The sequence below is a fragment of the Alternaria viburni genome (assembly GCF_023758015.1).
Source record: "Alternaria viburni strain BMP 2772 chromosome Unknown scaffold_17, whole genome shotgun sequence".
NCBI lineage: Eukaryota > Fungi > Ascomycota > Dothideomycetes > Pleosporales > Pleosporaceae > Alternaria > Alternaria viburni.
In genome coordinates, this window is record NW_026055786.1 from 550,668 (window position 1) to 574,371 (window position 23,704).

Below are 23,704 nucleotides of genomic sequence, written 5' to 3' on the forward strand. Positions count from 1 at the left end.
GGGGAACGTGGGGAAGGGCAGCTCGTCGTGGGAGGCAGCAGGACGGGCGCGGGTAGACTTGTGGGAATGGAATGGAGAGGGCCGATGCCGACTTGGGACGGCGACACGACTGGGGACCTGTGACCACGCAGACCGTCCGCAGTAGCCGCGATAAGAATTCAAGATCCCGTGGCTGTGGGTAATGTCTAAGCACCAGCTGGCTGAAGTAGTGAGGGGTAGCTCGCAGCCTTCCGACGACTCCAGCCTCCGCCGTCAGCAATTAACTTTCTGTATGCACTCCAAGACGCCCGTCTGGATGCTGCAATACTGCACCTACACCTGCAGCCTGCTGGACCACCAGAATGTGGAGAAGCGAGCCGGCGTGGGACTGGCAACTGAGGCGTGGGGGCCGCTCGAGCGCAGCATCTACTCGACCTTCTCCGACGGCACCGTCACGACTTCTCGTAAACGCCATTCCAGTTACTGGTCGATAGCAGCGCGTGCCTGTTCATGCACCGCAGACTGTGCACCGCCGTATGCACAAGGCTGCATCAAGCATGCGATGCTGCACGTGGAAGCATTGGACTCCTCCTCCTTCCAGGCCCGCTGCCATCCTGCCCACTTCTGAGACTGTTGATATCTCTGCATCGCTTCACCCATCTCCAGACCCTGATTTACGCCCCTCTATACCTCTCTACACCTCGATCTGAGCCCAACCCGCCCAACACGCAACTAATTTCCACACCTCATCACACGTGCGCCACTCGCACCGCTGTGCTCATTCGCCAGCATTTACCCAGATGCTAGTGCCCACTCGGCCCGTCGGCCACCAATTGATACTTGCAGCCTGGACGCCCTACCCCAGGATCGTCTTGCCGCGCAGCGCGACAAAACACGCAGACGCATCTACGGTCCACTCCCGCCAATGATGCGCGGCCCGGACGTCACCCTCTGCTTGCGGCACTCGGAGCCCGGCGAGCGTCGTCGCATCGGTATCCGCATTTGATTGATTTTGCATATAGGCCTTGATTTATTCGGAGCAAAGTCAAGACGGAAGTTGTCTAGTTGAGCCTCATCAGCCCTATCTGTCATTAACACCGTGTGACGAGACAGTTCACGCAGTGCAACATGGAAACGTGGAACGACCAAGCCGGGCCTGTGCCAAATTCGCCCCCAACCGCTGGACCAAGCTCAATGAGACAATTTCTCCCATCCTTGTCACTACGGTGCGCTTTACCGAGCGCCTCTCTTCCGCCACGGAGAATATGCAGTATTGCTTTGCTTTGCCCTTCCTTCATGTTTCAAGGCCAGTATATTGCCAAACTGGGCAGGAAGTTCCCTGGTCCCAGTCTATACTTGTCTCGTGAGCTGAGATGGGTCCCCGCGGAGGCTACACTCACGCGCTAGCTGAGCCACTGCGTACTGGTTGGTTATTGAGGCTGGAGGTAAAGCCCGAGGGCATTAATGCATGTCTCTTCGATGAAGCCCCGCTATCACTCATCTGAGATCCCAACTATCATCAGATACTAGTATCTAGTAATGCGGCTCCTTCAAACCATGTCATGCCGTGCGTGGTATCAATGTGTGCTGATGCAAACGATAGCATCCCGATCTGCCCTGCCAAGTCATCATCCCGTCCTACTCCTACCCTTAATGTACACGACTTTAGCTTTCTGAAATACCACCCGTTGAGCCTTGCCCGTGATAACCTAATCTTGGACCTTCGCACCACCCTCTTCATCAGCCGATTCTGCAGCAGAATCAACCTTCTTCGCCTCCTCTGGCCCTTCGGCATCTGGCTTGCTATCATCTTTGGCTTCAGTGTCGTCTTTTGACGGTTCCTTTTCGTCGTCTTGGGCGTCGGGAGCACTGGCCTCAGCATTCTCGGTAGCTGCTGACTCTGTGGCGGCAACTGCATCTTTCTTTTCTTCTTCTTCGGTCGAGGTACCCGCTGCCTGCTCCTCGCCCGCGCCTTCCTTGGCTGCTTCAGTCGTGGGATCCTTGGCATCTGCTTGTGTTATCTCCTCCGCAGCTTCAGCCTCGTCTTCGTCCTCATCCTCGTCATCATCTTCGTCATCATCGTCTTCGTTGTTATCTTCGATAGCCGTGACGTCGCCGTCGCTATCGGCTTCCTCTTCTTCCTCGTCCTCCTGTGCCGATTCGAAGATTTGAGTGACTGGTCGCGCTTGAAGAACTGGTCGCTCCTCCTCTTCCTCATTCTCCTCCACAACTGTTTGAACGGCCGTGGCTCCAACTGATGGCGAATGCCTATGTCGCTTGGTTGTTCCAGCTGTTGATAGCGAGTGATCAGACATTCCGTCTGCCAGTGTGTTACTTGAAATCTCTGATGTCGAATCAGAGGGCTCTCGCTTCATAATCAGAGGTGGCGCTGACGGCTTGACCTCTGTTGATGGCTCAATGCCCTCAGCCTCTGGTGGAATGGTGTAGTTGTCCTCCGGTACCAGACCGTATACATCGCAGACCGTCTTATAGAATATGTATAGCCCTGTGCGTCCCTCAACCTTCCAAAAGACCTCTCGGTGCGAGTACCATGCGTGCGCAAAGATTCTGTATACGCGCCTGAAGATGTTGGTCAACTGGCGCATTTGCGAGTGCTGCGTTGACGAGTCTGTGCCTAGCGCGAGCCGTGAAGGAAAGTGCTTAGGTGATGTGAGGGTGTTAGCTGCCCAGTCGAGCGTATGGCAGCAGTAGTCGATGGCACAACATGACTTTGGCGGGTCGTGTACTGCGCAAAGATACTGCCACTCGGAAGCGCGCATTTCGGGACACGTCAGGGACGAGCATGGTGGGTCGTCGGCGAAGAGGGCGGTAATGATGGAGTTGACCTTTTGTATGAGGAAGCGGCAGAGTTCGTATAGCCACAGCGTCCTGTCCACATTGGCGGGTGATTGTGCTATCTTCAATGCCATGTTTCTGTCTACCGGTACAGTGCCATTCGAGCCGGCGGGGTGCGTGAGCGAGTGGTGGAGGGCTTTGAGGTGTTCGGTGAGCTGGAATGCTGAATCAATCTGCGCATCTTGTCAGCCAGGCGCCTTCTTTATTGTAGCATGCCTCCGCGCACCTCTGATAATTCTACCAGTGGCGGTCCTTCTGCCATATCTTCCGCCTTAGTCCCCGGTCGTATTCTCCGCTCAGCGGCATGGTCGAGGTTGCTGAAGAGCTTCTGCTGCTCTGGCGACGCGGATACCGGCGAGAGCTGGTCTTCTGGGATGGGAGGCGGGCTGGGAAGGCGCGGCGAAGCGGGCGACGTCATATTTGCGGAATGATGGGTGGTAGTGAGTGAATTGCGATCACAGTAGGCGTCTGGCGACAGGTAGGCGGGGCGGCGTGTGTTGTTGATACCTGGAGCTTGCGAATGCAGGGCATGGGCAGGGGTCTTGTCAACCTTGGAACTAGGAAATACGCGACGGCGCTAGCTTCATCGCGCGTCAGTCGCGGTGGACCATTCTTCTACATGACTCTGCCACCCCACGACGTCATTGCCGTCTCTCTTGGCCTCCAAAATCCCGAAGTAGCTGCGATTAGGTAAGACGTTATGGGTGGTGCATCGTGTACTTTAGGTTGCATGTTCTTACGCACCTACCTCCAGATCATCTGTTCTAACTCATTCTAGAACTGTATCTTGACGCTCTGGCACCCCTCCTCGACATTCGAATCACAATCTAGTAACAGCTTGCCGGCCATGGACGGAAACGTGTCAGACGATGAAGTCCCCACTCTAGTCCAGCCAGAGACTAACACCAAAGTCCTCGACGACCAAGATGAGGACGTACCCAATCTTGTGGCGACCTCGGAGGAGGCACCCCAGGGCAAAGTGCCCATCACCATAGTTACAGGTTATCTGGGTGCGGGAAAGACGACTCTGCTCAACTATATATTGACTGAGCAACATGGAAAGAAGATTGCTGTTATTCTGAATGAGTTCGGTGACTGTATACTCACCTGCCTCCGAACATAGAACACCACTCTAACAGAAGACACAGCAATTGACATCGAAAAGCAGCTTACTGTCTCCGACGCAAACTCCACATCCGCCCAACCCGCCCCCTTTGTGCCACTCGCAAACGGCTGCATATGCTGTTCCGTAAAAGACATCGGCGTAGCCGCCATCGAAAACCTAATGGAGCAATCCGGCCTATTCGACTACATTCTACTCGAAACGACCGGCCTGGCTGACCCCGGAAACATCGCACCCATGTTCTGGCTCGACGACGGCCTAGGCAGTAGCATCTTCCTCGACGGCATCGTCACACTCGTCGACGCTAAAAACGTACTAAAGAGCCTCGACGAAGGACTAGGCGACGAAGAAAACATCGAAGAGAGAAAGAAAGCATCCCACGACGAACACGGCCCACTACTCACAACAGCGCACTTGCAAATCAGTCATGCAGATGTCATCATCATCAACAAAACCGACCTGGTCTCTGCGCAAGAACTCGAACAAGTCACCGAGCGAATCCGCTCTATCAACGGTCTAGCTCGCATCAAGACAACAACGAAAAGCCAAGTTCCACAACTCGAAGGACTGGTTCTGGATCTCCATGCCTACGACGAAGTCACAGATACAGATCTGCAGTTTGCGAGTAAAGGACACAGTCACCTCGACCCCACAATCACCACTTCAACTATCTCCTTCCCTGCATTAACTCGCGATCAAGTCGACAAGTTCGATCTCTTCCTCCGCACTATCTTATGGGAGGAGACGCTGCCGAATGAGACTGCACACAAGCCCTTTGAGATCCACCGTTTGAAGGGACGCGTTCCGGTCAGAGACGGAAAGGTACTTCTCACGCAGGGTGTGAGGGCGATTTACGACACGAATGAGTTTGACGCCAAGCCCGAAGATGGGGTGCAGGAGTCGAAGTTGGTTTTGATTGGGAGGGCTGTGGATCAGGAGGCGTTTAGGCAGAGTTTGATGGCTACGTTGGGTGGTGGGCAGTGACTGGGTCGTAAGTTCTAAGGAAAATGGACGGTGGCGCGGTTCGAAGGCGTTGTGGGTGTGCTGCAGATGTTGTAGATTAGAAGTGATGAGAGCGAATCAAATAGGCTGAGACGTCCTGCCTGATACCCAAGTAGCCTTCTTGTTGGCGGTAAACATCGTTATGCAGTGTCGGCCTGGTAAAAGGCCACTACCCCGCGTTGCCACGTCTTATCGGACTTCGACACAATCAACTTTTTACCACACCGTAAGAATGCCTAAATATATTTACCAGCCTCTCCAAAAGCCAAATTCAGAGCTCCGGCTACTTCAAATCAGCAAAGACCCTCGCACCCATGAACCGCAATGCAGCTTACAGAGGTACAGTCTTGTTGATTGCCCTCAATATACCGCTCTGTCGTACACTTGGGGTGAACCAACGCCAACCCGTAGTGTAGCAATCGGCAGGGCAAATTTGGAAGTACGACAAAATCTTTTCGACTTCTTACATGCCTACACTATGGAGGCCTGGGGTATGGGCAAAAAAACGTTGAGCACAGACTGGATCAAGGAGAAAATCGAAAAGCCGGTGTTCTATTGGATCGATCAGATGTGCATCAATCAAGAGGACCCGACTGAGCGCAGCGACCAAGTCCGTATCATGAGCAAGATCTATAAGCAGGCGAAAAATGTGCTCATATGGTTAGGGTGCGACCCTACCATGATTGAGGCTGCGCGTCGACTGCGAGACAAGGAAAATGACCTTGACATAGAGGCTATTGATACTCTATTAGGTCACCCATACTTCTCACGGATATGGATCATTCAGGAGATCGCGCTCAGCGTGAACGAACCTCTCTTTGTTTGCGGAGGGGTTGAGCTAAACTGGGAACGTGTATGCCTTGCGAGTAGCCATCCACGAAGCCTTCAGGCTGCCGTCTGGGCTGCTATCTGGGAAAGTGCCCGTGATCAAAGATATCGCACTCTGCAAGGATGTATCGCGTCATACTGTGAGAGCGATTGCCATGATCCTCGCGACAAAGTCTACGGGTTGTTAGGCCTTACACCTGAAAGATGGCGCGTGCGTGTTGACTACACAAAAGAGGTGCTTGAGGTATACTTCGATGCGGTGGCGGCCCTGTACGAAGAGTTATTCGACCTTGCAGACCCAGAGTGTCTGTATCCAGAACGATTGACAGCTGTCATCGACCCATCATACGTCTATCACCACACGCTTGATGTCCTAGCAAGATCGATGGGAGTCCCCCGACGACATGAGGGTGATCTGAAGGCATTTCTCGAATATCTGCAAGTCGCATACTTGGGAACCAAGATACGCAACGTCCAATATACATATACGGGCCGCATATATACAAGAGTGCAGGCGGAGTCATCTTCTGAACAATTCTTGGCGTCAGAAGCAGCAGCAGAAGAAGAAGAAGAAGAAGAAGAAGAAGAAGAAGAAGAAGAAGAAGAAGAAGAAGAAGAAGAAGAAGAAGAAGAAGAAGAAGAATTAGAGGCCAAATGGGGGTCTATCACAGCAACGAGGCGAAAACCATTGCTACGCGATATCATACCAGAGATGGGTTTGCAATTGGCAAGTACGACTGCAGAAAGCACGGCTGAGCAAAATAGCGACTCTTTGCTAGCTCGAGATCGGTGGTGGTGTAAGCATGAAGGCAAGATACACTACTTTGATTGTTTTGATGAGTACGGAAGACGTATCGCATGAGAGAGAAAAAAGGGTTATTCAGATAATGCTACGTTCCATTAGATCTTCATTTCACTAGAAGCAGCATTTATTCAAACATGGCGAAGCGAAACGATACAAACACCACATGTACCCCGAATCCCACAGCATAATAAAAAGAACTCAAATAAAAACAACGATCAATTTCGCCCACTAAGCTAGTCTCATGCTCCATCTCACGTCTCCCTCACACCCCATCCACCGCCGTCGCTCAAACAATACCCTTCTCATTCCCCACAACATTCGTCTCATTCCCACTCGACGCATCACCATGCAAGTACGCCGCAAGACCAATCTCATGATTGATCTCCGCCATGCGCTCCTGATCCTTGAGCGCCGCTCCCTCACTACCAAAGATAGTGTCCATCTCCTCGAGCGTCAGGCGCTTGGTTTCAGGAACGAAGAACCAGATGAAAGCTGCTCCAAGCGTGGTTACGAGCCCGAAGAGAACGTAGGTGCCCCAGGTGATGTTCTCGAGCAGCTCGGGCGTGATTTGTCCGATGATGAAGTTGTTCATCCAGTTGGAGGAGCCGCCGAGGGCTGTTCCGTAGGGGCGCGTGGATAGGGGCCAGATTTCTGTTAGGATGAGTGTTAGCACAAGCTTACAGAAGAAAGCTTGGGGTGAGTAAGGATAGAGCTTACCGGCGATCAAAATCCAAGCACAAGGACCCCAGGAGTAACCGAAATGGATGACGAACAACCAGACCATCACAACGGCTGCCCATCCCGCCGCACGATGGTTCCCAAAGTTTTCATAGTTCTTCGCAAGAATGACGGCAATGACGAAGTGGGAGAAGGCCATGCCGAGGGCTCCGACTGCGAGAACGGGTTTGCGGCCGAGCTTGTCAATGTAAAGGACTGCGGGGATGGTGGCGAGGAACATGACGATGCCGACGACGCCTGTCGCGAGGAGGGATTGCGTGGTTCCTTCGAGACCGATTTGCTCGAAGATTTGAGGCGCGTAGTAGAGAACCTGGGAAAGGGAAAGTCAGCATAAGTTTCGAATGTAGATCATCAACGAGACCCGGTATTGTACGTACGGCGTTGATACCAGTCCACTGCTGGAAGAACATAGTGACAGTCGCGACGATAACCCTCTTGAACATAGCCTTTGTCTTGAAAAGCGAAGCAATCGCAACAAATTGGAGCTTAAAAATGTTCATAGTAGTCTGCTCGCGAAGATGCGGGAAAGCTTCAGCAACACTGCGCTTCTCGAACATGGACTGTGCCTTGATTTCCAAGAATTCCAACTCGATGAGCTCGTGGTCGGCGGGGAGGTTGCGAAGAGAGGCCAGGTTGCTCCTCGCCTCTTCTTCGCGTCCATGGTGTACCAACCAACGTGGGGAGAACGGCATCCAGACCATTCCGATGATGAGGACGAATGCTGGGACGAGCTGAAGGCAGATGGGTACGAGCCATGCGGCGTTGGATTGCGTCTCGAGTGTTGTGCCTCCGATGTAGTTGGTTCCGTAGTTGATCCAGAAGCTGATCATGATGCCGAAGGTGATGGCAAGTTGTTGCAGTGCAACCAAAGCACCACGAACCTCACTGAGACGCATTAGCATGTTGGTCAAGTGATAGGGTACCTGTCTTTGGATATACTTACGGAGGCGCACATTCACTGTTGTACATAGGAACGATGACAGAAAGACCACCAACTCCGATACCACTAAGATTGATTAGCAAATGTTGAAAGATCTGGATTAATGGTTCACTAACGTGATGAAGCGACCAGCCAGAATCTCCTCATGACCACCAGAAATAGCAGTAATCTGCACAACGACACCGATGATGAAGATTGCAGTAGCGATCAAGATACCGTACTTGCGTGACATTGCCTCAGCAACGAAACCGGACATGACGGCTCCGAACCAAGCTCCAAGTTCCAGAATAGCTGTGAGCCATCCCTTCTGTGTTGGGTTATCAACATAGCCGTCGGTTTCTATTCAATGTAAGCGCAAGCTGATGGTGGAAGTCGCAAGTACGTACGTGCTCCGAAAGATGGCATAGCCAGAATACCACTGAACATGCCCTGGTTGTATCCATACAACACACCTCCAAGACAAGCGAACAAGGCGATCAGGAAGACCTTGCCGTTCTTCACAAGAGCCCTAGGACCACTGGCGCCCATCAGAGCCTGACGCCTTTGGAGCGCGGCATCAAAGCCAGATGCACCACCGCCGCCTCCAGCCATGATGATGCTCGATTACCGATAATCGAAACGTTCGAAGAGTTTGGCGAAAGACTTGAACAAAAGCCGTCCGAGTAGTACCCCAGATTGCCAAAAAGCTTACGGTCCTTTACTCGGAGACCCCAGGCTTATGTATGGGGGGCCACCGAAGCCCGCACCACCATGTGCATAATCATCCAGCACCCCGGTGGCCGTACCGCAGCACTGTGGGGAAACAGGCCTCCATACTCTTTCCAGATCATCGGTAATAACAGCTGTTTAGCCCCTTAAGCATACCAAGAGGAAACGGCTGCTGGGCAGCATGTTAAAGACGGCTTGAAGAGCGCCAAGCCAAGGCTTCGAGCACACTAATTGGACACGGAAAGCGATGTAAGCATCCACCATTCTTGGCAGTCAGAGGTTCTTAGAGATGCAATACTTCTCTCTTTATAGAGTATCTTCTTACGTATAAGTTATATAGAATGTAAAAAGTATAGTTAGCTTATTATTTTTAAGTTACTTTTAAGTTATTATTATAGTACTATAAAATAGTAATAATAAACTATAAGCTTTAAATTTTATATATATAGTAATAAGTTAAAAAGAAAAGTATATAAAGCGTACTATAGTATCTTTATTACTTTTATAATATATATATAATTATACTAGTTATAAACTTCTCTTTTATAATAGTATTTATTTTTATAATTATTTACTTTAATATTTATACTTACTAGCTTTACTTTATAACTTTACGTCTTACTAGTAAACTTATTATAAAAATACTTAGTATTTATTAGTAACTTTACTTTTTATATATAGCTTAAAAAATATAAAGTATAAAGTTATACTTACTCTTCTTAAGTACTTAAATAAGTATATATAATACTTATTTATTAAATATACTACTTACTTATATAAAAATAACTTTAGTAGTTAAAGCTTTTTTTTTAGCTAAGAAATTAGCTATATAAAGCTTACTTTTTTACTTTTAATAATACGCTTATATACTTACTTTAGTAAAGACTACTTTTATAAACTAAATTAGCTTTTATAGTAATATTAAATAATATATAAGAACTAATATTATTTTTATACTTTATAGTTTATAAGTTTTAATATAGTATAAAGTTTAAGCTACTTAGGCTATCTTAAAATAGTAAGAACTAGTATATAAAAGGTAGTATTACTTAGCGTAAAAACTAAAATTAAGTAATAAATTATATTTTAGAATAAATTTAACGTATTTAATTATATAGGGCTGAAGCTTCTTGGCAGTTATGTGCCGTTCGTGCTTCATCCGCCGCTGATGTCGTTCGGTTGCTGTGGGCCGGGTGCCAAGGGCTATCAGAGGAAAGCTTTAGGCTAAATTGCCCGTCATCAGTGAATTCGTAGCAGCGGAGCGCCGACATGACGAGGCTCCGAGGAATCCTTTGACGGTTGCGACGGCAGTTTCAATAGTGCGATCGAGTCGTGAGAGGTGCGGACTATTATTTTCGTACACGTTTAGCATCATCGACTTCCAAATGTGGTGGCAACTAGATCTTAGAAATCAGATGCGAAGGCTAAAGGCGGAACGCTGATGCAGGTAGAAGCATACCGCGCTTGGCATGGCGCTCAACTGATCGCGAACAGCCAACCCGATGTCCGAGTTGTATAGCCATTCGAACGAAAGACTGGTTGAAGCAGGAGATTGCTTTCCGATGAACAGTAGTCATGTTTCAGGCATCGATCTCCTAGAGCTGCAGCTTACGCGGAAGCAGTTCGCATGTAGTGGCGGTAGCCTTTGGTCTGGCACGGTTGGCAGGAGCACCATCGACCCGCATTGGAACTTTGCGGAAAAATCACGAGAAGCCCATCAAAAATTTCCGGTGGTCGAGTTTGTCCATTCGATTCGAGTTGGACGTCGTGGGTGCCTGGGTGGAGTGATGAGAGACGGAAGCCAAGAGTGCGGCCCCATAGGTATGGGGAAAGGGCCGTGGAAGCCCCACGCGCGAAAACGCGTACGACGCGCTTGCCAACAAACGTGACTTCACGCCAACGACCAACTTCAACCCACGCCAACGACCATTAATCATCGGCTCATACAAAGATGGCGGTCTCAATATTTCAGCGGAAACGCGACTTTATCTACCTCGTCTTCTTCCTTGTGCACCTGCCTGTAATGCTAGGTAAGTACCGAGAAGGAATATCAAGGCTGGAGGCTCTGTCATGCTGCAATAGTACAGCAAGAGTACATATGCGAGGGCCCGATCTTTTGAACCATTTCATCTATCAGCCGTTCCGATGCTTCTGGACTGGATACATCAGGCCCCCGCACACATGAAAGTACTGATCAATACTAACTGAACAACAGCCTTCGACTTGACAGCCTACTACCCAATCCAAATAAAGCCCCTCTGGATGTCTTCGCTCCGCGACTGGTACATATCCACATATGGCGACCGCTTCTTCTACAACGCCCCAGCCTGGTTCCCCGTCCTGACCTTCCTTGAGCTTGTCTACCACCTCCCTCTCACTCTCTGGGCCATCCCTGCCTTGCTGCGTAACGACCCACGCGTTCCTCTCGCTCTGCTAGTTTTCGGTTTAGAGACGAGCTTGACGACGTTGGTCTGCCTGGCGGAGATGCTGAGCTGGGAGGAGTTGACGTCGGTGCAGAGGGGCGCGCAGGGGCTGGGTGGTATGTATGGAGGGTATCTGGCTGCTGGTACGTTTTAGTTTCGATTGGATTCTCCATGAAAGCTGTTCGAGTGCAATACGAGCTAACGCGGTTAGGTATCTTTATGTCGCTGGACTGCTATGCGAGGCTTGATCAGATGATTGCGAAGCAACATCGAGGCTTAGAGCCGGTTACGAAGAAGAAGTTGTAGTACCGTGGTACACGCGCGGGGAACACCAATGCTGTGGCGATAACTGTACCCAGCTGTCACTCGGTATACCCGGGAGTTTGGGTCGTGTACCGTTGCCTGAAATCAAGTTCCCCCCAGACGGATGCACTGCAATCTTTAGTGTAGAAGAGGAACAACGGTGGTACGAAGTACGTAGTGCGCTATAGTCGATTAGCGATGGGTCAACACCAAGGCTTTCTCACCGAATGTAAACCAGGCGAAGACACGAAACATGATAGAGAGGAAAGGCTCTGCTCGACTCAATCTCATCGACTAGACCCGAAACTACACAATATGTCACTTTACTTAGGAACGGTCGCACGGCAGTGATTGAGTTATAGCTGGTATTTGAAAAGCACACTAGTCGTACAAATGTCCGCTCAAGTCTGATCTAATAACACAGTAGCGTCGTTATACCCAAACGCCGCCACGTGCTCCGTCAACATTCGACGCACCGTTTTTCGTAATACCGATCCTAAAGTATATATCTACCGTAACGCCACACCCGTAACAGCCCTGTAGCATATACCAACCACCGGTCATAATCGTTATCCTTGTAATCATCATACGTATCCCAGCCTCAACGCCAGAACCAACGAAATCTAACAAAGGGAAATGGGCATAACCGTGCCAGCAAGCAAACGTGATTTTGAGATCGAAATGATAGCAACCATACATGATTAAAGGAGAAATGAGGGGGTCGGCCTCGTACGACACGCCCGTTATCGTGGACACCGCTGATTGGAGGATACAGCCACTGCACTCTACCGTGAACAGCATCTGACGACGTTTGTCGGGCTTCTTGAGCGACTCGACAATATCGGTAGTAAGGCAGCGAGGGTGTACAGAATGCACAACGGACTGGTTGAGGCAAGCATGGTAATACATGGCATATGCAACTGGATTCGGACTGCAGATATCGGTAGGCTGCACATGTGTTTTCGTGCTGTGCGTCTGATGTGGTACAAGGCCTTGATGGGTTCGTCTCGGTCGGACTTGGTCGCGTCAACGTCGAGGATTGGCCGGACTACGTTGAGATGCGCGGAGGTGTTACTGTTGAAGGGTGGAGAGAAGTAACTTTTGCGAGACAGAAAAGGATCGTTTTGGAAGACGCAGGAATAGATATGGAAAGCAAAAACAACCCAGGAAACGCTGCTATTTTTTTTTGTATGTTAGTAGAATACTTTAACGATCTTCTCATCGGCCTCCTCTTCAGCCAGCATCCATAGCACGTTGACCTTTTTGGCCGTACCGCATCTCTCTTCGAAGTCGTCACCTAGCTTCATGATGCAGCTAAAAGCCAGACTCCATCCGTTGACACCAGCGGCGTAAAAGGTCTCTGCAACTGCAGCCTCGCGGCTACCACACTTGACAAGCTTGTAGATCTGACGGCCGTTGAAGTGGGCGCCGTGAATAAAAGGATCGGCTGCTTGGCAGGTACTGAACACTAGACAGTAGACGAGAGGTGTGCTTTCAAGTGCTTCTGACTTGGCCTCAGTACATTGGTGGCATGTCCCGGTGTCGTAGCCATCATCCACAGGATGATCAGAGACACACTCAAATATGTCGTCGTCGGTAGGTGTCGTCATGGCAGCTGATGCCCATACTTTTGGCGTCTCAAGACTCACTGGCCTGGCATTGTGTAGAGGGAGTAGTTCACCCGGTGCTCGTCGATTCGCCTCGAGCGTCTTGACACTCCTGAGGAGCGCTTTGGTAGGCTTCTCATACCAAATCTCAGAGCTTCCGTACTTGATAAGCCATTCGTACTCCTTGTAATCTGCTGCACTAGCCGGATGAAGTGTCATGAAGACATTGCGTCTGAAAGGCCCAATGCGAAGTACGCGGCTGGCGAAGTCGGAGATGGACTCGTTGGAGTACTGCACTTGAATGAATTGGTTCGGAGTATGCACTTCTTCTCCTGCACTGTATGGGTTCATGGTCAACGCGGGCGGAGGAGGACCGGGTGGCGGGGGCGGGGGCTAGTATTGATCAGCAATGCATGGATCTGACCGCGTTCTGAACGTACCGGGGGAGGAAGTGCTGAGGTCATCATCGGAACGTTCATGAAGTCAGGTAAGCCTGGTGGAGGTGGAGGCTGCTAATGTCAGCTTACGATCATTCCGCAATAGGTATATGGTAGATCGCATACAGGAGGTGGAGGAGGCGGCGGCTAAGATACACAGTCAGATCAAGTTCTCGTTCTCTGGTATGGTTTCAAACTTACTGGATGAGTTAGCTGAGAGTGACATCTTCCAGGGCCAAAGTGACAATCCATGGGCGGCGGCGGTGGTGGTGGTGGAGGGGGAGGGGGAAATGAAGCAGCTTGCCCTGCATCTAATTCTCCCAGACTCCTTTCCTCATGCTCCGTCATATCTTCACTCTGTGATTCCGAACCGAGAGACCAATCTGAGTCTTGACGTTGTCGTGATGACTCAAACTCAGTCGTCGGCTCTTTCATATCCTTCTCTATTGGTATTGATGGAAGACTCCGTTCGGAAGAGCCTTGTTCGATTGGAAAGGGATGCATTCCTACGACAGGACGAGCGCCTTGTTGATAGGGATTGAGGTTTGCTTGTTTGTCGTTCGGTCTAGGGTTCGGAAGCGGTCGGGATGACGAAAGGATTGGCATTGAGGGTGGGTGCTCAACAAAGACAATCTCGTCTGATTCCATCACGTAGAGCTATGGCTTCAGAGAAGAGACTGATAGCTGAAGGATGAAACAGTTCTGGTATTTATGAAGGAGGTCGTTGTACGGTATCAGTCGAGGACATGCGCAAATGACAAAGCTGGTTGTGTCACTGAACTAGACGACCCGAAGTTTGGGAAGCTAAATGGAAGTAATGTGCGTGAGCCAGAGTAGACAAAATCGTGGTAGAATTTTGTTGTGTGCCTTAGAAAAAGAAAGTAAGGCGTAGGTAGGTAGTTAATGTGCCTAGTGTCTCGTGGCCCAGAATGGGTCGCTGCGCGTCAAGTCGGCTGGCTCTACAGCCCTTGCAGAAGAATCGGCGATTGAAAGAATCCCGAATATTGCTTCATGCCAGGTATGTGGCGTCGACCAATTCGCCAAAGTTTGACCTACAATTGTAGCACCGCAATTGCACACGTACGACTTCAGCACAGACCGCTTAGACTATGCCCTCGAGGCCACATCTGTCTGTTCCCATTGATTTGATGCCCCAGAAGCAAGGCCAGAACGGTGCTGTACAATGTTATGCAGAGACGCGAGGCTTCGTTTAGGATCATCCTGTATGACCCTGTCGTCGGTTGCCTCACTTCGGGTGACTCTGTGATACCTATCTTTATCTTGGGCCATACCCGGCTGTATGTTCGCCAGCAAGGGAACCGAAGCCGGCTAGTATATCTGCAGCTAAGACAGCGTAAGTATGATAATCGTGTACAGAACAAGGTCATTAGCACTCGAGCGAAACCCGAGCCAATAACCACAGAATTGGAATGAAGCGGCCCTTTACAGCCACTCAACTCTTCTGCGGGTCCGCACGCATGCTTGGAAGAACACGTGATGAGGATTGGCATATCCGAATCTACCTGGTGAAGTAAGTGAGAATACCTGGGGATATTGAGATTTCCCCTTCTCGAAAGAAGCGGTGAAGAGATAGTCCTCTTCTACTATCTTGTAAAAACAAGAAGCTGTCTGATAGGCTGGCTACGAATTAACCTCGAGGGTATTTGATGCTTGGAAGTCAAGCCATGCATCTCGGTTCGTTACGTAGCGTCGTGATGCATCTTATCCGTCCTGTAGAATGCAATCCCGATACCTGGGTCGGCTAGATACAGAAGAGGGGCCGATTGTGGTCGGTGCGCTCTTCGGGATCTCATCATCTTATGGACCAGAAAATCGTAGATCGATAGCGGTCCATGGGTGACAAGAAGCTCGCCCAAGAGAGGAATGTGCGCGATTGCCCTTCACCTTCGTACGATCGATGCCCAGCCGCCCTTGCAAACTTTCCATGGATGGCCATGCAGACGCCGACAGCCACATGCAGTCCAGGTCACACCGCAGTGTCGCTTCCTGATGCTAGTTGCTGTAACCACGTCGATGACTCGATGTGAGAGAGAACCCGCAGGTAACTTCGTGGAGCTCCGATGAACGTAGTCCTGGTGAATTCTCTGTAACTCGGCATGCAAATGTGGGAGCAGGCTATTTGTTGCATGCAGGTACCAGTTGCTAGCCGAGGCAAGGCTTGGATCCTCGAGGCTGACAGCAAACGAGTTTTGTTTGCGATCTTCCAGGCACCAGTGCGGGTTTACAAACCCCTAAGTTCGAGGTCCAGTTAGGATTCCCTTGCGACAGTCTCAAACTTCTATCGTGCCTTGGTACAGTTGTGACTGAAGCCGCAAGTCTTCTGTCCAGGATGGTATTGCCCAGGGCCAGGGAAAGGCTTGACAAAGTGTAGCCTGAAGTGATCCAGGAGGCTCAGATTCCCGTTTAGGCCTCCAGGCAGATATCCGGCCAAGCTTGCAAAGCAAACCGACAAGGAAGTAAACCAAGAAGAGAGCGAGAGCGAGATAGTAGGTAGGATTGCAAGTGACTTTATAGACATGGATCCCTGACATCCAAAAAGATCAGGAGATCATGGAGACGCTCGAGAGGCAGTACGGGAAGAGAATGAAGCTAACGAAATTCGAGGAGAAATGGAGTGAGGCGCGTATATGTGAGGCATAGCGATCTTCATGCTGGGCATGCTCGATTGGGCAAGAACGAGCGACGGCGAAGATAGAACGTCGAGAGTATACGTTGGGGTGATGATATGACAATCGAGGTGTGCAGCGAAGATAGAGTGATGCGAACTCGAGGTAAGAGGATATGATGTTCAAATAAAGATTGCAGGACCTCGGAGCCTACTCCAGGCAACCTTAGAACGGCCATGTGGGTTCACACGTGACACCATCACGACGCGCCTAGCGCCAAGACCTGGAACCTCGATCCGCAGCGTCATCGCAAGCTCGCAGCTCGCGACACCACGGCGACGCCATCTCCACATCACGACATCCGCCTCCTCTACACGCCCTCTACTATCCTCGAAGCTCGAGTATAACCCGACCGTCGCATCGCAGCAAGCAAATCCCCGAACATCATCTCGCCAGCGCGTCAACAACCACCGCAACCTCCACAATGGCGAACGGGTCAGTTCCGCGCAACAAAGCTCTCCAGCATACCAGCCACTAACATACCCCCAGCTGGGCACCAATCATCGGCCTCATCGTCACCGTCATCTTCTGCGGCGCCGCCTGGTTCCTAGCTCCCAAAGGCGAGAACCAAACGTACGTTTCCACCATCTCTTCGTCCAAGTCACCACCCAAATCACCACCCAAATCACCACCCGCACCCCCAAAACGCTGTCTGCGCGACGAGAACGAGAATGCGCGAGAGAAGCTGCTAGCAGTGTGCAAGAAGCGCGGCGCAGGCGATGGGCGACGAGTCCGTTTCAGCAATGAGACTGGGACGAGCGAGGATATCAACATCAACAGCAGCGACAGCGAGCTAAGACGAGCGCTTTGAGTTGAGATGCAAGGAGAGAGACACCTTGGGCTAACTCAATCGGACAGGGTCTGGCGATCTACACTCGTTCTCTCTGCCGCGGCCATGTATATCATGTGGGCGATTACTTTCCTCGCACAACTTCATCCTCTTATCTCGCCTGTACGAAACGATCTGCGACCGGAATACAATGGAGGGCGTTAGCGGAGCTCGACTGGGGATGCTGGACGCGCGGGGAATATGCATATGGACATTGTGAGAAGGATGGCTTTGGGTGGCCTGGACGAGATGACAGACAGGGTGTGCCAAGGCATTTACTGGGAGGATGTATCATGCTAGAGCAACTGCGTCTGTCTGACAACCTGCATCTGAAGCCATCAGTGAAGGACCACGAGAGCAGTGCATTGCCGAATACTTGAGCGCATGTGTATAGTTGGTCTTTTGGCGTAATACGGAGTCTTTCTCGACTTGTACAAATATCAAATGGGGTATCATTGCTTTCCATCCAAACAAAAACGCTCATGACCATCTTTGCTTCACGAACCACTCACCAACCCACCAACCCACTCCCAAACACCCCCCAAAACAGTCCACTCCCTCCAATACCCCTCCCACCCCGTCCCCAACCCCGCCGCCCTCAAAATCCCCCATCCAACCGCCGTCCTCAACCCCGCCCCTATCCCCACCAACACACCCGCCCTCACATACCCACAATCCATAAGTATCTCCAGCGCCGCAATATTATTCACAATAACCGCCCAGCTCACCGCCGTAGCCGAGCTAGGCAGATCGTAGTCCCAGATAATAAGTAGTATAGGAAACAGTTTCGTACAACTGCTCACGAGCAGCGCAGTCGATAGTGGTGTAGGGGAGTCGAATTTAGGGATACATCTCCGCCACAAGCGACGGAGTGTCGAGCTGGGGAGGCGCGTGGCGTCGAAGGCGCAGAGGAGGCGGATGGGGAAGTGGAAGGCTAGAGTGCAGAGGGTGACGAGGCAGAGGAAGAAGAGGTATTGGAAGCCTAGTGGGTGGGCTTGCAGGACTACGGCGTTTGTGATGCCGTCGTGGGGTGCGACGAGGGGGCTTGTTGATGTTGTGTTTAGGGCGGGCGAAGAGGGGGAGTAGGGTGTTGGGTGGTAGGGCGATGTGGGTGGGAGGGGTAGTTTCTCGATGCGTGCCCAGGTTAGGTAGACGTCGAAGAGGAGGAGGAGGATGCCGAGGCGGAGGATTGATCGCTGTAATATCTCATGTCAGCCCTCATTATCTTCTCTCAAATGAATTACCTCCCCTCCCTCCGATCGCAAACAACGTAAATCGGCAATACGTACATCAAACCCCAACCGCCCCTCATGTTTCCCCAACCGATTAAACAGCAAGTGCCGGTACACCTCCGCTTTTATCAACACCAGGTCGATAAACAGGACAACAAAATCGTGCTCAACGTATTTGTCCGCGAATTTCTTGCATACGGGGCATTGGGTTAGGCGGACGCCTTTGCCGAGGGCGCGGTCGTCGGCTTTGGAGTAGGTTGTGTAGAGGGTGCGCACGGGGGTGCGGCATGAGATGCAGATTGGCATTGTGTGGAGGATGCTGGGCGGGTGGTTGAACTGGCGAGGGGATTACATGGCGTGGCGATTCGGATGGGACTGTTGGCTTGTCGCAGTGGGACCTGTGGGATGTGGGGTATGGAGTGCGGGTAGGAGTGTTGGAGAAGATGCGCGGAGTGACGATGCTTGGGAACGCGTATCGATACGGCGTTAACGTAGGTGGGCTAAACTCCGCAAAATCGCAAGTTCCCAAAGCTCCACCTTCAAAAGTCTCACAGGTCCTATCAAATGTCCTTCCATTATAATACTTCATTCAAGAATACACTAGCCTTGATTATGCTCCGTCTTCGTCTTATGTCCTACAAGATGGGTTCAAATGCTTTTTACGCCAGTCACCCCTCCCAATACTCATGCAACCTATTCAACGCCTCGCGCTGCAAGAATGCTAACGAAGAGAAACAAACCAAAATACACAATCATCGCTTTCTGTATATCTTCACAACGCTTCATCCGTGGCTCCCTCTGCTCCTCCTAAAGTTACGTCTTCTCAGCGCGCAGCTTCCTCAAGAACAGCACTGAGATCCCGAGCACGTTGGATCCATGCCTGGTCGTCCATGTCGCGCCCCAAAACGTCGCTGCTCAAGATGATGCGCATCACCTCTGCGAGACCAATGGCATTCTCAGGACCGCCAAATAGTGCGCCAGTTCGTCTGCTTACTGCACCCCATTGCTCCACAAGGTAGATAATCCACTTAACGAGCAGCTTGCGGTTTCGGCCAGCGAAAGGCTGTTCTTGCGCATACCACAGCGCTTCCAGTGTGGCAACCAGGCTTTCGAATGGCGCGTTAAGTTTGAGGAAAACGTCAATCGGCCATGTGAGGTTGCTGTTAAGTGCGAGGTTTTGTGCATTCGGCGCATTGGCATCGTGTACGTAGAACTCGAGGTCGTACTGGAGGAGGAGCTGTAGAACGATGTTGACGGGGAAAACGTTGTCGTTAAGGTTGGTTCGGTGACCAAGGTCCTCGACCTTCAACGCGACAATCTCCCAGGGCGCGCCCTGTCGGTCGGCGAGCGCATTCCGATGTGTTTGGTCGATGAGGTTAGTCCATGTCGACCGAATGTCTGGTACACTGCGGTAGTCGGCGGCGTGGTATATCAGTAGGCAGATATCGTAGTATGCCGCTTGGTCGGCGTAGTCGTGGTAGAGCTAGGCACTGTTAGTCAAGTCATCCCCAAAGAAATTTGCAATAGCTTACTTCGTCAAGCGGGTGAATCTGGCCGTTGAGGTGGGCGATGACATCCTCTCTCCGCTTACCGGAAAGACGCTCGTCACCCTTAATCCTCTGTAGCACATCGTCTTGAATGTTGGCAATGTCTAGGTGGTCGGTGATGTTTCGCAGAAGCTCCTGTCTTGACTGCCTGTTACGGACTCCATTCTCTGCGAAACCGTTCATCCGCGTCGAAGCATTCGCCTTTGCGCGCGACAAATACTCAATTCTCTTTTCCAGTGTCAAGGGCAGGGTGCTCTTAGCAAGTTGGTATTGTGTCTCAGCAGCGCTGAGGTAGTCGTTGTAGTGGGCGTAGTAGCGCCACAACAGGTCCGCATGCGCGAGATTCGTCTCCGAGCTTTGACGTAGGTAGTCAACAACGAAAGGAGAGTTGATCTCAAGCAACCGCTCAGCCCAGCCGTTTTGCATGTACCAGTCATACAGGTAGTTTTGGAAGACCTCGTCGTCTGAGTTGTTGATTTGCTCATACGCTTCATGCTTACGACGCGTGACCGGGGAGATGACACCGTCGGGCACAGGACCCTGGGTATTGTAGGCGTGGTCTACAGCTTCGATGACGTTGCAGATCAATGTGTAGCAAGAGGCACGCTTGTCAAAGTATTCTCGACGCGCGTCATTCGGATCGACGTTCTGTTCGCTCTTGTCTCGTACCCAAGACAGAGCTTTGTTACCGCGGTCCCACTCTTGCGCAACCTTCAAAGCAAGTCTAATAGCACCTAAGTAGCATGTTAATAGTGTCGAAGAATGGAGTGTTAGGTAGACTCACCCGCATAGAACTCGAGCTGAATGTACTGATTGACGGTAGCAGCCAGGTTCTCGTAACTCAGACTCTTCGCCACTTGCTCGAACAATCTCAGACTGTCATTGAGCAGGATGCGCCCACGTTCGGCATTCGCACCAGAATCAGCCGCCTTCTTCAGACTCTCCTGTGCCTTGAAGATGACGACGTCGTCTGAGCTACAGAAGCTGCCACACTTTCTCCGCAGAGCTTCAGCAACAGATTCGACATTAGAACCCTTGGCGATGTTACGGTTCACTATAGCCTTGACCAATTCCCTTGCAAGCTCTTTGCCCTCTTTGACAGAGAAAAGGCCTTGGAAGGTGAGTTGACGCACTCTCCCCTGTAACTGAGGATCCGGCAGAAGAACCAAGATGTCTTCCACGCGCTCCTCAAAGAGTACCAGAACGAAAGATATGCCTTCAACAATGTTGTTGATCATCTGCAACAAGCTAGTAAGCGCTCTGTTCTCGCCCTGGAGCTCAACCTCTTCTTGTCGCGACGATGCGCGTCCAAGCGCCTCTGGACCGGCCAGACCTTCAATGAAGGATCTGTTTGATTCGAGGAACTCCTGAAGTTGAGCCAACGAGCGTTGCACTTCCTGCAACTTGGTGATGGAATGTGTCGATGTGAGAACTGGCCCGGTGGGAGTGACAGCCTCCGTGATGATTGGCGTATTCCAGATCGAACGGATGATGCGTGACACGTACATGGCGATACCATCATGTCTTGGTGATGCGCGGACATTCTCCACACTCAAGCCTTCGACGGTTGCGCTCTCTGTCAAATGTGCTTTGCCGCCAAATTCGATGAACACCCTACGAGCGAAGTCAATAACCTCGGGATCAGTGACCTTTGCAATCCGCGAATCGGGTCCCACGTCCGAGCCTTGACCGCACGCAACCGCCAGAGCGGTAGCAGAAGTCTCAGCCAGGCCGTACTGCTTCGCCAGCTTGCGGATGTCGCCTTCAGCACCCTCGTGACCTCCATTCTTCACAATCGAAGCGAAGATATCCACAAGCCTCCTTCGTCGAACTGTTTCGATGCCGGCTGATGTGATGATGGCGTATTCACTTAGGGGTTTGTCGAATTGGGTCGAAAGCTCGTTGCCAAATCCGAGCGGTTCATTCCTCGCTGAAAAGGGCTCTGACACCAGGCCGATATCCTGCACTCTGCCCATGAGTTCTGTGAACACACCAGTTTCGGTGTACCGCGGGGGCTCTGAGCTTTCGCGCTGGCCCAGCAATCCGGAGTGTGGTGCCGAGACGAACATGTGGTGGTTCTGATCGTTTGGCGCTAGGAGGACGAAAGAGAAGAACGCGCCGGGCGCGTAACGGGTTGCGACAGTTGTCTCTCTGAGGTATCTCGACTCGAATCCAACCGCTGTACCACCCTGGTATGGCTGTACCTGAGTCGAATTGCTCTGCTGCGAGGGCTGACCGTCGTTGGGCGGGAAGCGGATGTGTCGTAGCTGCATGCTGTTAGGAGCGCTTGTGCTGTTCGAGTTCCACTGTCCCCCAGACGTTGTGCTCAAATACAGCCTACAGCCAGAGGATGTGATGGCCATCAGAGACAAGTTGTCGGCCTCTGTGCTTGAGATGGGGGTCAGGCCGATAATCTGCATCTTGTCCAGGACACCAGTGGGCCGCACAATGTGTCCGCACATTGTCTCGATTTGTGTTCGCGTCCGTGTGAGGGAGCTCTCCAAGACGTTGGGCGCGCGCATATAGTAGACCTTGATGGTTCCGTTGGTAGAGAGCGTGTATAGGACGTTCCGGGTGTCGTCAATCACCATCTGCTGAATGCCAGCCTGTCGCGTGGGTCCGTAGAATGGTAGCGTGGGTAGGCCAATGGAGGTCGTTACGTGGTTCGTCTTGCTGCACTTGCTGGAAAACCACTTGTCCTCCTGCTGATAGTTCAGCTCGTATACGTCCTCGGTCTGGCCGTCGCCGAAGAAGATGCGCCCCGTTGTTGACGAGCCGGCAATCGCAGTCACGTTGATCTTCCTGACCGAGGTCGATAGTCCCGTCCGATACATTGTGATGCCATGAACGCCCTCGGGTCCTCGCTGGCATTCCACCGCTATCAGGAAGATGTCGGATACGGTTGCGACTACGAGGAGGTATTCGATGGTGCCAACAAAGACACCGGGACGCGGCTTGACGAGCTTGACGCATGTGATGTTGCTGGGTTGCTCTTCGAAACCGACGAGTTCGGGGTTCGGATGTGTGTAGTCCCAGAGGTAGACCTGGTTGTCGACGACGACCCAGGCGTGGTTGATTTCGGCGAACAGGCCCATGCTCGTCGACATCTGCGTGTGGTCCACCTGCTCAAAGACGGCTTCTGGGAGTTTGTAGGACCGCAGCTTCTGGAAAGGCGCCCAGGCTGGGCTGTTGGGAATCTCATACTCGCCAGAGATGCCCTCTAGACGGCGCTGTTAGCATCTCACCCATCTTCTACCGGTATGTCCGACTACTCACGTCCAATGTACGCCTCTAGCGCGGGAAACCTGTTGTCCCGGTCCAGCATGCTGTTTATGGTCCGCGATGCGCGATCGATGGGGCTCTCGGCGGGCGGTGCAGGCAGCGCTTGCTGTTGCTGCGGCTGTGGTTGCGACATGGAGCCAGTTCGTGTGAAGCCCGGCCGGTTGGGCGCGGGCGTGTTGACGAAGGCGCCGGGGGTGGGGCGTTGCGGCGTCGCGGGCGCCATCTGGAAGGCCATGATGGATTGCGTGTAGAGTCGAAGGGATGCGCTGGTCGTGGCCCGGGTGAGAGCGAGCTTCAGATGGAGGTTGGGGGAACGCGCCGGTGAGATGGCGTGCACATGAGCTGCGCGCGGATGCGTCGATGAAATAAAATTAAGAC

General features: G+C 51.6%; 8 protein-coding genes across 8 annotated transcripts; 4 read left to right on the forward strand and 4 right to left on the reverse strand.

The window, feature by feature from the left end:
• Positions 1 to 1,688: 1,688 nt before the first annotated feature.
• On the reverse strand, positions 1,689 to 3,253 carry J4E79_007805 (uncharacterized protein; the record flags this gene model as incomplete). Its single annotated transcript, XM_049356667.1, has 2 exons — positions 1,689 to 3,008; positions 3,062 to 3,253. The coding sequence occupies 2 exons, from the start codon at positions 3,251 to 3,253 to the stop codon at positions 1,689 to 1,691; spliced, it is 1,512 nt and encodes a 503-aa protein (XP_049209014.1).
• A 429-nt stretch (positions 3,254 to 3,682) lies between these two features.
• Positions 3,683 to 4,942, forward strand: J4E79_007806 (uncharacterized protein; the record flags this gene model as incomplete). The annotated part of the gene is made up of 2 exons (XM_049356668.1): positions 3,683 to 3,932; positions 3,984 to 4,942. The coding sequence occupies 2 exons, from the start codon at positions 3,683 to 3,685 to the stop codon at positions 4,940 to 4,942; spliced, it is 1,209 nt and encodes a 402-aa protein (XP_049209015.1).
• A 496-nt stretch (positions 4,943 to 5,438) lies between these two features.
• On the forward strand, positions 5,439 to 6,435 carry J4E79_007807 (uncharacterized protein; the record flags this gene model as incomplete). The annotated part of the gene is made up of 2 exons (XM_049356669.1): positions 5,439 to 6,097; positions 6,303 to 6,435. The coding sequence occupies 2 exons, from the start codon at positions 5,439 to 5,441 to the stop codon at positions 6,433 to 6,435; spliced, it is 792 nt and encodes a 263-aa protein (XP_049209016.1).
• Positions 6,436 to 6,879: 444 nt separating this feature from the next.
• Positions 6,880 to 8,862, reverse strand: J4E79_007808 (uncharacterized protein; the record flags this gene model as incomplete). The annotated part of the gene is made up of 6 exons (XM_049356670.1): positions 6,880 to 7,244; positions 7,311 to 7,641; positions 7,709 to 8,216; positions 8,275 to 8,337; positions 8,388 to 8,610; positions 8,658 to 8,862. 6 exons carry the CDS (start codon positions 8,860 to 8,862, stop codon positions 6,880 to 6,882), a joined length of 1,695 nt encoding a protein of 564 aa, XP_049209017.1.
• A 2,068-nt stretch (positions 8,863 to 10,930) lies between these two features.
• J4E79_007809 (uncharacterized protein) lies at positions 10,931 to 11,708 on the forward strand (the record flags this gene model as incomplete). Its single annotated transcript, XM_049356671.1, has 3 exons — positions 10,931 to 11,009; positions 11,195 to 11,545; positions 11,614 to 11,708. The coding sequence occupies 3 exons, from the start codon at positions 10,931 to 10,933 to the stop codon at positions 11,706 to 11,708; spliced, it is 525 nt and encodes a 174-aa protein (XP_049209018.1).
• Positions 11,709 to 12,898: 1,190 nt separating this feature from the next.
• J4E79_007810 (uncharacterized protein) lies at positions 12,899 to 13,776 on the reverse strand (the record flags this gene model as incomplete). Its single annotated transcript, XM_049356672.1, has 2 exons — positions 12,899 to 13,705; positions 13,753 to 13,776. The coding sequence occupies 2 exons, from the start codon at positions 13,774 to 13,776 to the stop codon at positions 12,899 to 12,901; spliced, it is 831 nt and encodes a 276-aa protein (XP_049209019.1).
• Positions 13,777 to 16,860: 3,084 nt separating this feature from the next.
• J4E79_007811 (uncharacterized protein) lies at positions 16,861 to 17,430 on the forward strand (the record flags this gene model as incomplete). Its single annotated transcript, XM_049356673.1, has 3 exons — positions 16,861 to 16,871; positions 16,926 to 17,009; positions 17,295 to 17,430. The coding sequence occupies 3 exons, from the start codon at positions 16,861 to 16,863 to the stop codon at positions 17,428 to 17,430; spliced, it is 231 nt and encodes a 76-aa protein (XP_049209020.1).
• Positions 17,431 to 19,320: 1,890 nt separating this feature from the next.
• On the reverse strand, positions 19,321 to 23,561 carry J4E79_007812 (uncharacterized protein; the record flags this gene model as incomplete). Its single annotated transcript, XM_049356674.1, has 4 exons — positions 19,321 to 19,980; positions 20,030 to 20,778; positions 20,829 to 23,264; positions 23,321 to 23,561. The coding sequence occupies 4 exons, from the start codon at positions 23,559 to 23,561 to the stop codon at positions 19,321 to 19,323; spliced, it is 4,086 nt and encodes a 1,361-aa protein (XP_049209021.1).
• Positions 23,562 to 23,704: the final 143 nt, after the last annotated feature.